General features: G+C 50.2%; 1 protein-coding gene across 3 annotated transcripts in view; it reads right to left on the reverse strand.

Annotated features, from left to right (window-relative positions):
• Window positions 1-319: 319 nt before the first annotated feature.
• BDH1 (3-hydroxybutyrate dehydrogenase 1) overlaps window positions 320-13,749 on the reverse strand; it is a 32,749-nt gene continuing 19,319 nt past the window's right edge. For all 3 annotated transcript variants that reach the window (XM_033132300.1, XM_033132310.1, XM_033132295.1), the window contains exons 5-7: window positions 10,320-10,461; window positions 3,032-3,184; window positions 320-1,671 (exon numbers count right to left, since the gene is read on the reverse strand). In XM_033132300.1, the coding sequence (XP_032988191.1) occupies window positions 1,202-1,671; window positions 3,032-3,184; window positions 10,320-10,461 (765 nt within the window). In that variant the 3' untranslated portion in view covers window positions 320-1,201. The remainder of the gene's footprint in view (window positions 1,672-3,031; window positions 3,185-10,319; window positions 10,462-13,749) is intronic.

The following is a 13,749-nucleotide window of genomic DNA, read 5'->3' on the forward strand; positions in this document are numbered from 1 at the left end:
GCTACATAGTTTGATCTGTGAGGCTGGCACTCAGGACCCTGTCCTAGGCCTGCAGCCACCTGGAGGAGAGATTTTGGTCCTGGGTAATTTCAAGGATGGCAGCCTTCAAATCCATACCCAAGAAGTGGTGACACAGACTCTGCCTATCAGTGACTTGGCTTAATTAAAAATAAGGCCACAGCAGGAATGCAAGCCACAAATGAAGGCAAGCCATCAACGAAGGCTATTGTGAGCCCGACAGAACAGAAGGGGTGGTGGTGGTGGTGGTGGTGGTGGTGGTGGTGGTGGTGGTGGTGGTGCTGGTGGTGGTGGTGGTGGTGGTGCTGGTGGTGGTGGTGGTGGTGGTGGTGGTGGTGGTGGTGGTGTGTGCCTTTGCACCATTGCTCTTGCCAAGGATGCCCCATTAACAAGCATCCCGTCTCAGGCAAAACTAAGCAGACACAAACCAAAAACAAATCACCCTCTTAGTCAAAAAGTACCTCCACAAATCTGTCCTAAGTCTTAAGAGAGGTTGGAGAAATCTCAAATGGAAATATGCAGAATGCCCCACCCCCATCCACAGGTCAGTTCTGAATTGCCGGCTGAGGTCACACACACCAGCACCATGGATATGCAAAGAGGTGCACAGGGTACAGGAGGCTCAGGCAATGTCACAGAGTTCTGAGGGGTCTCCAGAGCAGCCCTGGAATACAAAACATAAAGTGTTTCTACAGCAGTGGCAGGAACACATGACTTGGACCATTTATAAGCAATAAAAGGATTATTCACGTATCCTCTTTGGGCTGCAAATTCTTTGTGCACAAAAGAAAAAAAAATATCTTTACTCATGAAGCTGGATTAAGGATCAAAGGAGATAAATTTTTTGAATTGATGTTTTGGCTTAAAATGTAAAGGATTTGGATTCTATTTTATAATAAATCTGTTTTTAATATAGAGATGTTTCCTCAAAATCTTTGTATGAAATAAATTCCAGAAAGACAGCTGCACCATGTTTGCCCTGAGGTGTCGGGGCTCTGTGCACCACCCCGCACCCCGAATGAGGAGGCCCGAGCCACTCACTGCACACAGGTTTGGCTGGGTTGCTCCCTCTGCCTAACGCTAAAACTGGCAGTGGGGCTCCCCTGGGATGGTAGATAATCCTTCCTCCCTCACCCCTCTTCCCGCCCACCAGGGCTCCCCACAGAGGCCAGCTGGAAACTCTTCACTGTATGTAGATCCTGTCGGAGATTGCTCCGGGCAGATGAGTCATGACCTGCATTCGCAGCCACCAGTAGTAATCCATGGGGTGGTAGCGGGTGTAGGGGGTGGCGGCTGTCAGGGCGTGGGTGACAGCGTTGATGACGGGGGACGTGTCCGTGGAGCCACTGTTGCAGTAGGTCTCCATGGTGGCGATCTTCTCATCAAAGTACTTCCTGCCATAGTCCTTGCGCACCACCTCAGGCAGCTCGTCCCACATCTTGTTGGCGATGGCCTGGATGCGCTCCGGGGTGTAGAGGCTGGTGGCAGCGATGAAGTTGCCAGGTTCCACCACACTGACCTTCACGCCGAGAGGGTGCATCTCGTAGCGAAGGCAATCAGAGAAAGCCTCCACCCCAAACTTGGTGATGCAGTACGGGGAGCGGGCTGGGTTGGCCATGCGGCCCAGCATGCTGCTGATGTTGACAACGCGGCCTGTGGAGGAAGAGAGTGAGGCCCTGCTCAGGAGGCTCTGTCTGGTGGGGCACAGGGCCCGGGGCCTCAGAAGCCTAGCTAGAACCTGGCCTCCTGCCCCGGACCCGTTTTGCTTCCTGCCAGACTGGGGCCCAGCCTTCTGAACCACCCAGCGTCAGCAAACCTTCTCATTGGTAGTCAAGGCCAGCTCAGCCCCACCCATCAGCATCAGCGTCCCCAATATTTCCTGGTGAGCAGTTGTGCCAGGCAGGACAGGGGAGGAAGAAGGAGTGAGAAGCAGGGCTGCATACCAGGAGGACACAGTTTAATGCACAGCACACAACTAAGCTGTGTCTCGTCCACATTCTCCCACTGCATTTCCACCCCAAACTGTAATCATCTGGCAGTGCCCTGTCTGCAAGCGGGCAGGGGTAGGGCAGAGTTCTGAACTTGACTTCAGGGCTAGAACATGTGGGCAGGGTCTGGGGCACTGGGAGAGAGTGGTGACTACAGAGGCTCTCCCACAGGCCCAGCCTGGGGGTGCTAGGAGCTACCACAGCTTCTCCCAGCCCTGGGGGTGGTGGGTGGAGGGGAAGCCCATCCAGACAGCAGGCAGACCAGAGACCTGCTTGCCCTGGTTGTGCACCCAGAAAGTGAAGGCATAGCCACATCCTGGGCACTGTGGGCACCTTTCAGAAACCTCTAAGTTGCTGAAGGGTTGAGGTTTCCTTCTAAAGTCCTACAATGCTCTCTGGGTTCATCGTGTCATTTCTGGGACCTTGGGAGAGGTCATATGGATCTTCCCCTTTTTGCCATAATTGTTTGCTGTTTTGGGGAGAAAAATGTGCGTCAGTGACTAGGTAGTTTGCATATATTTGGCTACCTAACATGGTTTGGGTCTTTTGTCTGTTTTCCTTATTTCTAATCTTGATTATTCCTATTTTTTTTAACGTACTGCCACAATGATCTCATTTTTCAGCTATGCAGAGTAACCCACAGAACGGATATACCAAAATTGACTTAACCACACCCCTACTGATACCGTGATGTGTACACAGAGCTCTGTGCACAAGGGTCGTTATTTCTGTAGATTCAATTCCCAGAGTAGGAACCTGTAATAGCTTAGCCTTTGCTGCACAGATGGCTGACCTCTTACCTGCTTTACTTTCTGCAAATCATACTTCCGTTTCTGTCCCGCGGGCCACTGCACCCCCACTCACCAGCACCCACAGGTCCCGCATGGCCCCCGGGAGTCATGTGCTCAGCCTCCCTGGACTGTGGCCATGGATGTTGGCTCTGCTGAGACCTATTTCCATTCTGAGCAAAAACAAAAAGGTGGGGCACGTGGAGTGGGCAGGAGGAAGGCCCCTTTCCAACTCACCTTTGGCCCTTCGGATGAGGGGGAGAAAGGATTTTGTTGTCCGCACTGTGCCCCAGAGGTTCACTTCCGCCACCTCCTTGTAGGTCTCCATGCTGGTGAACTCCACCTCCCCAAATGTTGAGATGCCCGCGTTGTTAACCAGGCCCCACATGCCTGGACAGGAGAGGACAGAATGGAAGTCACCACGTGGGCTCTATCACCCATCAGCCTGCAGGCCACTCCCCTCCCTACTTTCATCCCTTTTCCCCAGGACTTGCCAGCTTCTTACCCAAGGAGTTGCCAAGAATAATAGGTGATTGAGAGGCCTAAAGTGCTGACTATGACCTTCCCTTAAGTCTAGACTGTCCAGGCCTTATCTTCATTCTGCCTTAATGGAGTGTCTGGGCCCATCATGACCCAGCCCTGCCAGTGCCCCCGCCTGGAGTTCCCCCTCACCTTACTCACTTCCACTCTATTCCAGCCAGTCTCATCACCACCCGCTGCACCCAGGCACCTGTGTATTCATCCCTGCCTCTGAGCCTTCACTTGCTTTCTCCTTCTTACCAGAAGCCAAGAGAATCTCAGGAGTCTTTCAGGCCAAGCCCTCTCTGGAGGACCAGAGAAGGGACCCAGTGCCCAAAGGCACACAGAAAGTTAGAGGCTCAGCCAAGCCTCGATCTCGGGTTGGATCCCCGCCCCTGTCCTGCTCCACCCTGAGACCCACCTAACAATACTCTCTTCTCTGAACCATGCATTGCTGCATGATAAGCCCCCATGACCCTGTTCATCAATATCCCATGTGTATATATATATATATATATATATATATATGTGTGTATATATATATATATATATATATATATACCTGGTCTTTGCAAATAGAGAACACCTCTCAGCCTTGTATGGTCCCCCGGGGCTGAGTACGGGATTGGAGCAAATGTACACTCTCCAAGTATACTTGGGTTGACTGTTTCCAGCAAGACCAGCAAAGGGACAGCTGGCTTTTATAGACACAGAATGTTGGTGCTGGAAGTCTCCTTAGAGTCCACTTAGTCTGAGAACTAATCTCACAACTAGGGATACGGAGGCCCTCAGGGGAAAGGACCGGCTTCATTGTGCCCAGGATGTCAGAGGCAGAGCTAAATGGGGAAATGACAATGAAGAGGCAGCCATGTTTCACAGAGCCCTTTTTGAGCTGTTTTTTGGGGTGCAAGGACTGGATGGGCTGGAGCCTCAGAACAGAGCAGGGCCCTCAAGGTTTAGTCTCCTGTGGCCTTGAAAGCCCTGTGCTCCTACCCACCCAAATCGCAGCCTCAGGGCAGGGCAGGGCTGCCCTCCTGGGGGCTGTCCCCCTGCCTGTGGGAACTCTGGTTCTGCTTGCTTTCTGAGTTAATCATGGAGTTTGTATAAATGACACAGTACTGTGTTTCCCTGAAAACAAGACCTAGCCGGACCACAGGCTCTAATGAGTCTTTTGGAGCAAAAGTTAATATAAGACCCGGTCTTATTTTACTATAATATAAGACCGGGTCTTATAACATAACATAATATAATATAATATAATGTAATGTAATGTAATGTAATGTAATGTAATGTAATGTAATATAATATAATATAAAATACTGGATATAGGGCCGGCCCAGTGGCTCAGGCGGTTGGAGCTCTGTGCTCCTAACTCCGAAGGCTGCCGGTTCGATTCCCACATGGGCCAGTGGGCTCTCAACCACAAGGTTGCCGATCGATTTCCCACAAGGGATGGTGGGCAGCGCCCCCTGCAACTAATGATTGAACACGGCACCTTGAGCTGAGCTGCCACTGAGCTCCTGGATGGCTCAGTTGGATGGAGCGCGTCCTCTCAACCACAAGGTTGCTGGTTCGACTCCCGCAAGAGATGGTGGGCTGCGCCCCCTGTAACTAGCAACGGCAACTGGACCTGGAGCTGAGCTGCGCCCTCCACAGCTAAGACTGAAAGGACAACAACTTGAAGCTGAATGGCACCCTCCACAACTAAGATTGAAAGGACAACACCTTGGAAAAAATCCTGGAAAAATACACACTGTTCCCCAATAAAGTCCTGTTCCCCTTCCCCAATTAAAAAAAAAAAAAAAGAACTTTTAAAAAAAAAAAGAGCATTTTATTAAAAAAAAATATTGGATATAATATAATACCAGGTCTTATATTAATTTTTGCTCCAAAAGACGCATTAGAGCTGATGGTCTGACTAGGTCTTATTTTCGGGGAAACACTATAATTGGTATCTAGCTGCTTCCCTTCCATGATACCCAAATTAAAGCTTTGTCAACTGACCTCTGGTGTCTTCTCCTTCAATTATGGAAAATTAAGGACATTTATTAGGGAAAGGAAATTGCTGGTTAACAAAGTGCTCGTGAAGCTCTCCCACTCCCCAAACTGAAGCCTCAGCTCTCAGCTCACTGGCGACCTTGCATTGATGCAGGCACTACAACCCGCCACAGCTGCCGCCCCCTCCCCTTCCCCACTGCTGCAGACTTCCCACAGCCATCCCCCTCTCTTCTTCCCAGAAGGCCTCTCGCCACTTGCCAAGACTGACACTTCACCCTCCACCTTCCAGATGGTAAGCCATCAATCCTCTCTCTTATGCAACTTCAAGTCTTCCGTTGCCCTGTGTCCTTCCCTTCGATGTTAAGCACATGAGGTTTGTTGGGTGAATACAAACACCATGTGTCCATATCCTAAAGAATCTTCTCTTAACCATGCTCCCCACCCATGCTACTGTGTGCTCCCCTTCCCTGTGCAGCCAGGCTTCTGAAAACACAAGCTCCGCTTTCCAGTTTCCCATTTCCCTGTCACTCTGGGTCCCAGCCCTAGTGGGGCTCTCGAGTATCTAGAGAGCCACATGCTAAGGACGCCGCCTGTCTTCTCTCTCCTCAACTTCCCCAAATCTGAGCATCACTCATGGCTCCTGCCACTCATTCCTCCCCTGGCATTATTAATACCCAAGCATCTCCTCCACCCTCCCTGCCACCTTTTTTCTACCTGCCCCACTAGATACAGGTGTCCCCCAATGTCTACCTTCTTTCAAATTACACTCAGTGCTTAGGCAGCCTCATTTTCCTTATGTTCATGGAACTTTCCAGGTGTTTTGTGCTTGATTCATATGGGACAGTATCACACAACTTAAAATACATGCTTTTTCCATTTACAAATTAATTACATCTGACACTGACATCCACGAAAGTTTAATTGAACTTGGCCTATGAAAACACACTGCCCCTGGATGATAGCTTGGCGGATTTGGTAAGTAGTAAATGGGTGACAGCTGTGTTCCTGCAGCAGCCCCGCCTGTGTGAGGGTTTCCATGTACCCCTCGCAGTCATGACCCTCTCCTAACCCCAGTCTCCTCCTGATGGTCACTTTTACCTGCAGGTCCCACAGGTCCCCAGGTCACCCTAAGCACACCCACACAGCATGTTCCAAGCTGCCCAACCCTGCCCTCCTCCGTGTTAATAGTTTCGCTTTCATTGTTGACTCTCCAGCTCCTTCACTTCTCTCCCTTCTAATGAGTTCTGTTAACATTACTGATAAAGATCAAAAGGACACCTGCCAGGCCCTGAACCAAACATTTTGCATCTATTAATTCACCTGATCCTCACAACCAACCAATAAAGTAGATATTAAATTGTCCCATATCTGGATGAGGCTCAGAGAGGTTAAGTGCCTTGTTCAATGTCACCCAGCTAACAAGCAGACAGGACGGAATTTGGACCCAGGTCTGTGTGAGGACAAAGGCCTCATGCTAACCCTGTGCTGCTGTTGTCTTTCTTTGTGATATCGCTAGAATGGGTGTTTTCTTTCCTGTTTCCACAGCATTAGTTTGGGTCCTCATTCCCTCCCTCCTGTATTACTGGACACGCTCTCCCGGGTCTCCCTGTCTCAGGCTGTCTCCTCCGCCTCCATCCTTAGCCAGAGTCTCCTCAGTCAGTTACTTCCTTAGAGGGATACGCGAAGCCACCTTTTCCAGGTTTCTCAGCCACTCCTGCTCAGGTCCTCTGCCTTCTTGAAGCCTGGACAGCCTGCCACTCCTCTAACATGGCAGCCCCTCTTGCCTCTGCATTTCTGGTCTCTGCTCACGCCCCCACCCCTCATCCTGAGAGCAGCTTTTTGTTGAAATACTACCCATGCTCCTTCAGCAGTTAGATCCAGGTGAGCATTACACGGCTGTCAAAGCACCTCTCCCACTTCACAGATGGGCAAGCTGAGGCCCACATAAGTGAAGGTACAATCCAAAGGTCACGATTCTAGTAAGAGGTGAAGCTCAGAGTGAATCCAGTGTTCTCATTCCCAGTCTGAGGGTGTCCCAGATACGTAGTAGGGTCTTCCCTGCTCATGGCATAATGTCCCCAGAGCTATAATGGTTCCTCACAGGTCCTGCCATAAAGCCACCAACTTCCATTTGGTCGTGTCCAACTGCAAACTCCTCCTTCTGGTGCTCAGTACACTACCAACTACACAGCAAGTACTCAGTAAATGTTTACTGACTGTGAGGGAAGTGGTTTCAAGCTCAGACCAATGCCCACAGTCTGTCAGTTGGCCACTCACTCGGCCTTTCCCTGGGGTAGAAGTGGGGAGTGCTGGTCACAGACCCCAGGTGTCCAGTCCACTGGGGAGAAAAGGGCTGGTGGCAGATGGCTCACCTGCTCCAGTCAGACAATCCTCTTCATCTCACCCCCTGTGGCTGGCTCCCCTGGCTTTGGCAGCAACTGCTCCACAGAACCAAGGTGAAACGGCACCAAACATGAGATCAAAATGTACCCTGCCCTTCTCTCCTGGGAGCTTCCTGCCTGGGAATTGAGTGAGAAGCGGCCATCCACTTAGAAATGGTCGGAAAGCTCTGGGAGGGCGCCAGCTGGAGTTCAAAGACAGCATAGGCAGAGAAGGGCAGAATTCCAGCTGCTTTACCAGGCAAAGACAGCTTGGGGAAGGGGGCAGGACCTCAGGGAGGAAGGCAGGGGGAGGGCAGGAGGAGACCTGCAAAACCACATATCAAACAGATTTATTTTCTTTTGCAGACCTAAAAACCTTCAGATATTTTTCCAAAAAATGAAGTATTGGTTAACTAAGGTCATGGTGAGTGGTTTATCAACCCTCGCCAGAATACATCATGAGAAAAAAGCATCAGGAAAAGGTTAACGCATCAAGGGTGGTACTGGGCTGGGGTTTGAGCACCATCCAAGGGCAGGGGCGTTGAGTACCTTCCCCTAGTGCCTCGGGGTTCACTCCACCTTGCCAGTTAGGCTAACAGGTCAGACCAGTCCAGGGAAGGAGCGGTTCTGACCTGGAGGCAGGGTACAAGAACCAGGGAGCCAAGCAGCCCCCAGCCCTGTTGCAGCCCCATTCTGTGCTCAGAACTACAATGATGATTCCTTTCCAAAGGCATTTTAAATCCCCCCAAACCCACAGGCTGTAATGAAGTGGCTTTATGGTGCTGACTGCAGCTGTTTCCCTGCCTAGTAGTTTATGAAGGCAACATCCCAGCTGCCAGGGCAGGCTCGGGGGAGGTGGGGGATTTAGCACCAGGAAGGGGGTGAAGCAGGCTGGTAATCATCCCAGTGGGACCCATCCTGACTTTTCTTAACGGAACAAGAGCCCTGGTCTGCCTGTTAATTACTAAACAGATGTTCGGGAATTCACAGGCCTGGGAATGGCCTGCTGTGGGGGAGGGCGTGGCAGTGGGCTGACAAGGTGACTCCTTAGTGACAGGCTGGCAGCCAGAGCAACAGCTTCTCTGATAGCTGCACAGCACAGGAGCTTCTGAGGTGGCCGCTGAGGATGACAGCATCTCTACCTGATAAACGCTCAGCAGAGGGCCCAGCACAGGCCTGGCCACCCCATCCACTTCCCTCCTTCCTACCAGCCACTGAAGCTGCCACTCAGGAGAGCTGCCGGCACCCCATTCTGTGGGAAAGCAGAGCTGCATGAGGCACACCCTTTCTGCCTGGGCTGGCAGGAAGCTCAAAGGTAAATGCCCGAGATGCAGTGAGTGGACTGCACTGGCTTCCCGGGCCAGGCAGCGCCATCACACTGGGTTCTGCTTGAATGGCATCCCCTCCCCTCTGTTGTGCATCAGAACCCCTCCCACCAAGGTCCTCCAGGGGCTGAACTCGGAGGACATCGGAGTCCTTACATCACGGGGACTTTCTGTAGCATGTGACCCTGTTGGCTACCGTCCCCCAAACTTTCTGTCCCTTTAGCTTCTGGGGCAGTGTACCTAACTTCCCAGACAGTTATCTCTTCCCCTGCTCTGGGCCCTAATGGCTCATGTTTCCCAGGAGTCCCTTCTTGCATCTCACCCACTCCTAGTCTCACCTCCAACCCTGGACACCTGATCTCCAGACCAGACACCCCCCGCCCCCGGACATCCCATGGGCACTTCAGCATCACCCCATCCCTCAGCCTGCTCCTCCGGGGTGGGGGGGTACCAGATGTCCAGGATACAGTCCTCTTGCCTCTCCCTCATTTCCATGTGTGTCAGTCACCAAATCCAGCCAGGTACGTCTCCTTAATACTCCTTGATTCTGACCCTCCTCTCACTGGCCTAGTCAGGACTCTCATACCTATGTCCCCCTTTAAATCCACTCCACACTGCCATCATGGCCCCCAGAGCAAGCTGTCACAAGTCTAACCAGGTCATTTCCCTCGGAAAATGCCCTTCTGTGGCTCCCACTGCCCTTAAAAGAGAGGTCACCTCCCTCGCCTGGCACCCCAGGCCCTGATCAAGCTCCCTCCCCACCTCATTTGCTGCTACCATCTCCACCAGACTTGACCCCTGGCTTGCCGTCCCTAGCACACCATGTGCGCGTCCCACCGTTATGCGCGCTCTCCTCTCTTCCTGGAATGCCCTTCTGCGCGTTCTGCCACAATCTGCCCTAAATGACCGATTCCCTGCTCACCCCAAGACTAGGCTAGTCCCTCTGTCCTGTGCCCCGCCCTGAGAGGGGATGTGGAAACCATGGGGCCAGCCCCCAATGAGGTCCTTTCTTGGCCATCTTTGTATCCCCAACACTTGGCCCAGCACCTGGCATGAGAGTGGACATTCAGTAGGCATTGGCTGACCTGACCTGAACCAGAGCACATTCACTCATCATTCCTGTAGATTCTGAAATTACCTCCGGCTTTCTTTCACATTGCCTTACTGCATGGGTGTGTTTCATGTAACCCACTTCCTCCTACTGTGCTGGCGGAAGAGTGAACAATAATGGAGGGTGGCGTTTACAAAGGGCACCCCCGGAACAGCCCGTGCACTACCCAGCTGCCCCAAGGTGCTCCCTACCTTTGTCGGGGTCCTGCAGGCTGGAGCGGATGATCTCCACCGCTTTCTCCACCTCCTCACTTTTGCAGACGTTGAGCTGGATGGTTCTCAGTCGATCACTCTTCAAGCTGTCCAGCTCTTTGACCCCCTCATTCCCTTTGTCCTGAGGAGGAGAGAGGAGCTGCTTCACCTGCTTCCTTCCCATCCTGCTTCCAGGATGAAGACCAGGGCCACGGCAGGGAGCTGGCCCCAAGTCCCTGCATAAGCCTGGGGCTACTAACAACTGCAGGTGGTGGTCTCTGGAGGCCCTCTGGACCTGCTCCATCACAGGAGGTTCTATTCAACCCCTGATGACATACCAAGCACCAAACTAGGTGCCATAGACACCACCGTGAGCCCCAGGCCTCACTGGCAGGATCCTTTCTCTAAGCAGAGGTTGCAAACTCGTTACTAGCAGGGCCCGGCATGTGGGTATCACAAGGTGAGGGGGGAGACCACTCGGGGGTGACGCACACGCCTGGCCTCTCCACCCCTGCCAGCTGTCGCCCACAGGTGTATGTAAGCCCAGGGTTGCAGATGCCTACATTTTTAAGCTTGTAATTGGAATTTCTATGTGAAATCTCCTAAGTTTTTAAGTGCTGGCAATTTACTTAAACTACAAAAAAAAAAACAAAAAATGAAAAAAGATGCGTGGGCCAAAGCATATCCACAGGCCACATGTGATCAGCAGGCTGCAGTTTGCCACGTATGTTCTAAGCCAAGGGCCTGTCACCCCCAAATTTGTAAGAGGCCAGTGCCAGCCTCTACTTCCAGTTTGGTCACTAACCAGGCTCTGTACACTCAGCCGCATCCCTTAACAGGTGCCCAGTTTTTCCAGCTACTGTTGGATATAAGGACATTGCCACCTGTCCTCACCTGCTCAGGTTAATGGAAAACAGGAAATCATTTTTAAAAAAACATGTTCAATGATAAACGAATTCAGGTACTATTACACATGAGAAAAGTATCACTCAGTCAGCAACATTTTTGGGGCCTCCATCACGTTCCAGCACTGATCTGGAGACACAAAAATAAATAACTCAGCCCCTGTTCTCAAAGATCCACATTTTAGGGAAGGATACAGCTGAGTAAGCAAACAATCCGGGAAGTACTAGGGGAAGTACTAGCGGCAGGAGACCTTGTGGGAGGTGGGGGGATGCACAGAAGGTGGGGCAGGCAGGGAAGACTTTCCAAAAGCAGTGACAACTGAGGACCTGGACCAAAGGGCCTCTGGGGAAGGGGCACTTCAGGCAGAGGTAAGAGGACGTGGCCGTAAGCCAGTGCGGGCAGAGCAGAGGCCTGAGGAAGTAGTGGGACAGGAGGCTGGGAGGTGGGCAGTAGTGAGCTGCCGGGGATTTGAATCAAGTCGATGTCGCTTATTGTTGACTGTGCTTCAGACTGCTGAGCACTTGACATGCGTTGTCTCATTAGTGCTCACACCATGAGGCAGGTTGTATCATCACATTTCATCTATTCTACGACACAGTGTTTCACAATAGGGATGAGCTACAATGTGAAAATTAAACACTGTCAGTCATAATTTAATTGGCAGTGACTTTCTCAGTGGTGCGTGGAACAGTGATGCATCTCCCAAGAGGACAGGAGTAGCTGCCAGAGGATGAAATGATAGAGAAATGCCTACTCTTAGCCCAGGGCTTGCCCGGGGCACCTACAACTGGAACTGAAGCAAGGGGGAATACAGGAGGAAGCGCGAGGTTGGCCAGCATACGTCAGCAGTGGAAAGTTCTCCGTGGGTGAGGCTGCGTCTCGCGTAAGTGGTTTGACCCACCCCACATGAAAGCAATTTACTTATTTATCTTATTCCCTGCTTATCTTCCACCCCACCCCCATGTAAGCTCCACAAGGGCAATGACTTTTCACTGAATTGTCATACGCTCTACCTTCACAGAATTTCATCAGTTCATAGCAGGCGCTCAATCAATATTTGTTGAATAGATGAACAAATAAACAGAGTGGTAGGGTCAAAAACCCGATCTAGGTGGGTTGGAAAGAAAATAGACCGTACAAACAACCTTCTAGGGGTGCTTTTCTACAAAGATAAGCAGAGAAACGGGGTAGTAGTACACACAGGATGTGGGGTTATGTTGGCGTGTGTGTGTGATCCAGTAGAGAGTGAAGAGTGAATGATGTAAGAGGGTGGAAACAGCTGAGCAGAGACAGCAAGTTGTCCCAAATACCCATTCTTTCCTTCTTCTATAGTAGTAAAACCCCTGACTTTAAGCAGGGTACATATTGTCTCAGAATACCGACTACATTTCCCAGCTTCCCTAGCAGCCAGGTAAGGCCATGGCACGTGACTAAGTTCTGGCCAATAGAGGGAGAGCATGGGTAGCATATGTGCAACTTCTGGGTCATACCTTTAAAGAACAGGGTTATGCACTCACAGTAAGAGAAACACAAATTAAAAAACTACACTGAGATACATTTTTCATCTATCAGATTGGCAAAAATCAAAAGCTTGATGCACACTCTGTTGGTGAAGTTCTGTGAAAACAGGTATGTCCATACATTACTTGTAGGAATGTCAAGTTACACAGCTCCTGTGATAGGAACTTGGGAATATCTTCTTAATATATATTTTTAACACTTTAACCTAAGAGGAAACTCACTCCTAGGAATTTACCCTAAAGAGAAAACCCTCAACAATACAAAAATACATATGCACAAGGTTATTCATTGCAGCATTATTTATAATTGCAAAATATTGAAAAACAATCTAAAAGTGCTCATATGTAAGAGACGGATGGAGTAAACTATTGTCCACCCACACAGTGGAGTACCACGATGCTGTTAAAAAATAGTACAGATCTCTATGAACTCATATGGAGTATTTTCCAAGATATATTGTTAATTTTTTTTAATTATAAAAAGGTATATGCTGTATACCAACATTTGTATAAGAGGGATAAATTAAAGAATGGAGTGGAAAAGGTGGGAGAGTAACACTACTTTGACTGTACCTTTTAAAAAAATTTTGTCTTTAGAGCCTTGTTATTGTTTTACATATTCTCAAATCAAATTAAATCAATAAGAATAAAGGGAACAAAACACAAACATATGAATCAAATTGTATTTCAAATAACTAATGTACTGATAAAGACAAAAAATAATCCAAGTAACTATTAAACACACTACTTTGCATACCTTCAATCAATAGATAAAAAACACTTAAAAAAAACTTAAAGCTCCCCTGTGGTGACCACAGTACCCCTCCTTTCAGGACAACTGGCTGTGGGAGCAGCTGACAGAAGGTCTCCAGCTGCCACACTTTCAGATCCACTGTGGCTGAATGCCACGGTCACAGCCACACTTGCCTGGGCTGCTCTTAGCCGACGGCTGAGCACGGCAGGTACACTGGGCCATTCCTGCCCAAGGCAGGTCTCCTCTAATA

This window comes from Rhinolophus ferrumequinum, chromosome 2, assembly GCF_004115265.2.
Source record: "Rhinolophus ferrumequinum isolate MPI-CBG mRhiFer1 chromosome 2, mRhiFer1_v1.p, whole genome shotgun sequence".
NCBI classification, from domain to species: Eukaryota; Metazoa; Chordata; class Mammalia; order Chiroptera; family Rhinolophidae; genus Rhinolophus; species Rhinolophus ferrumequinum.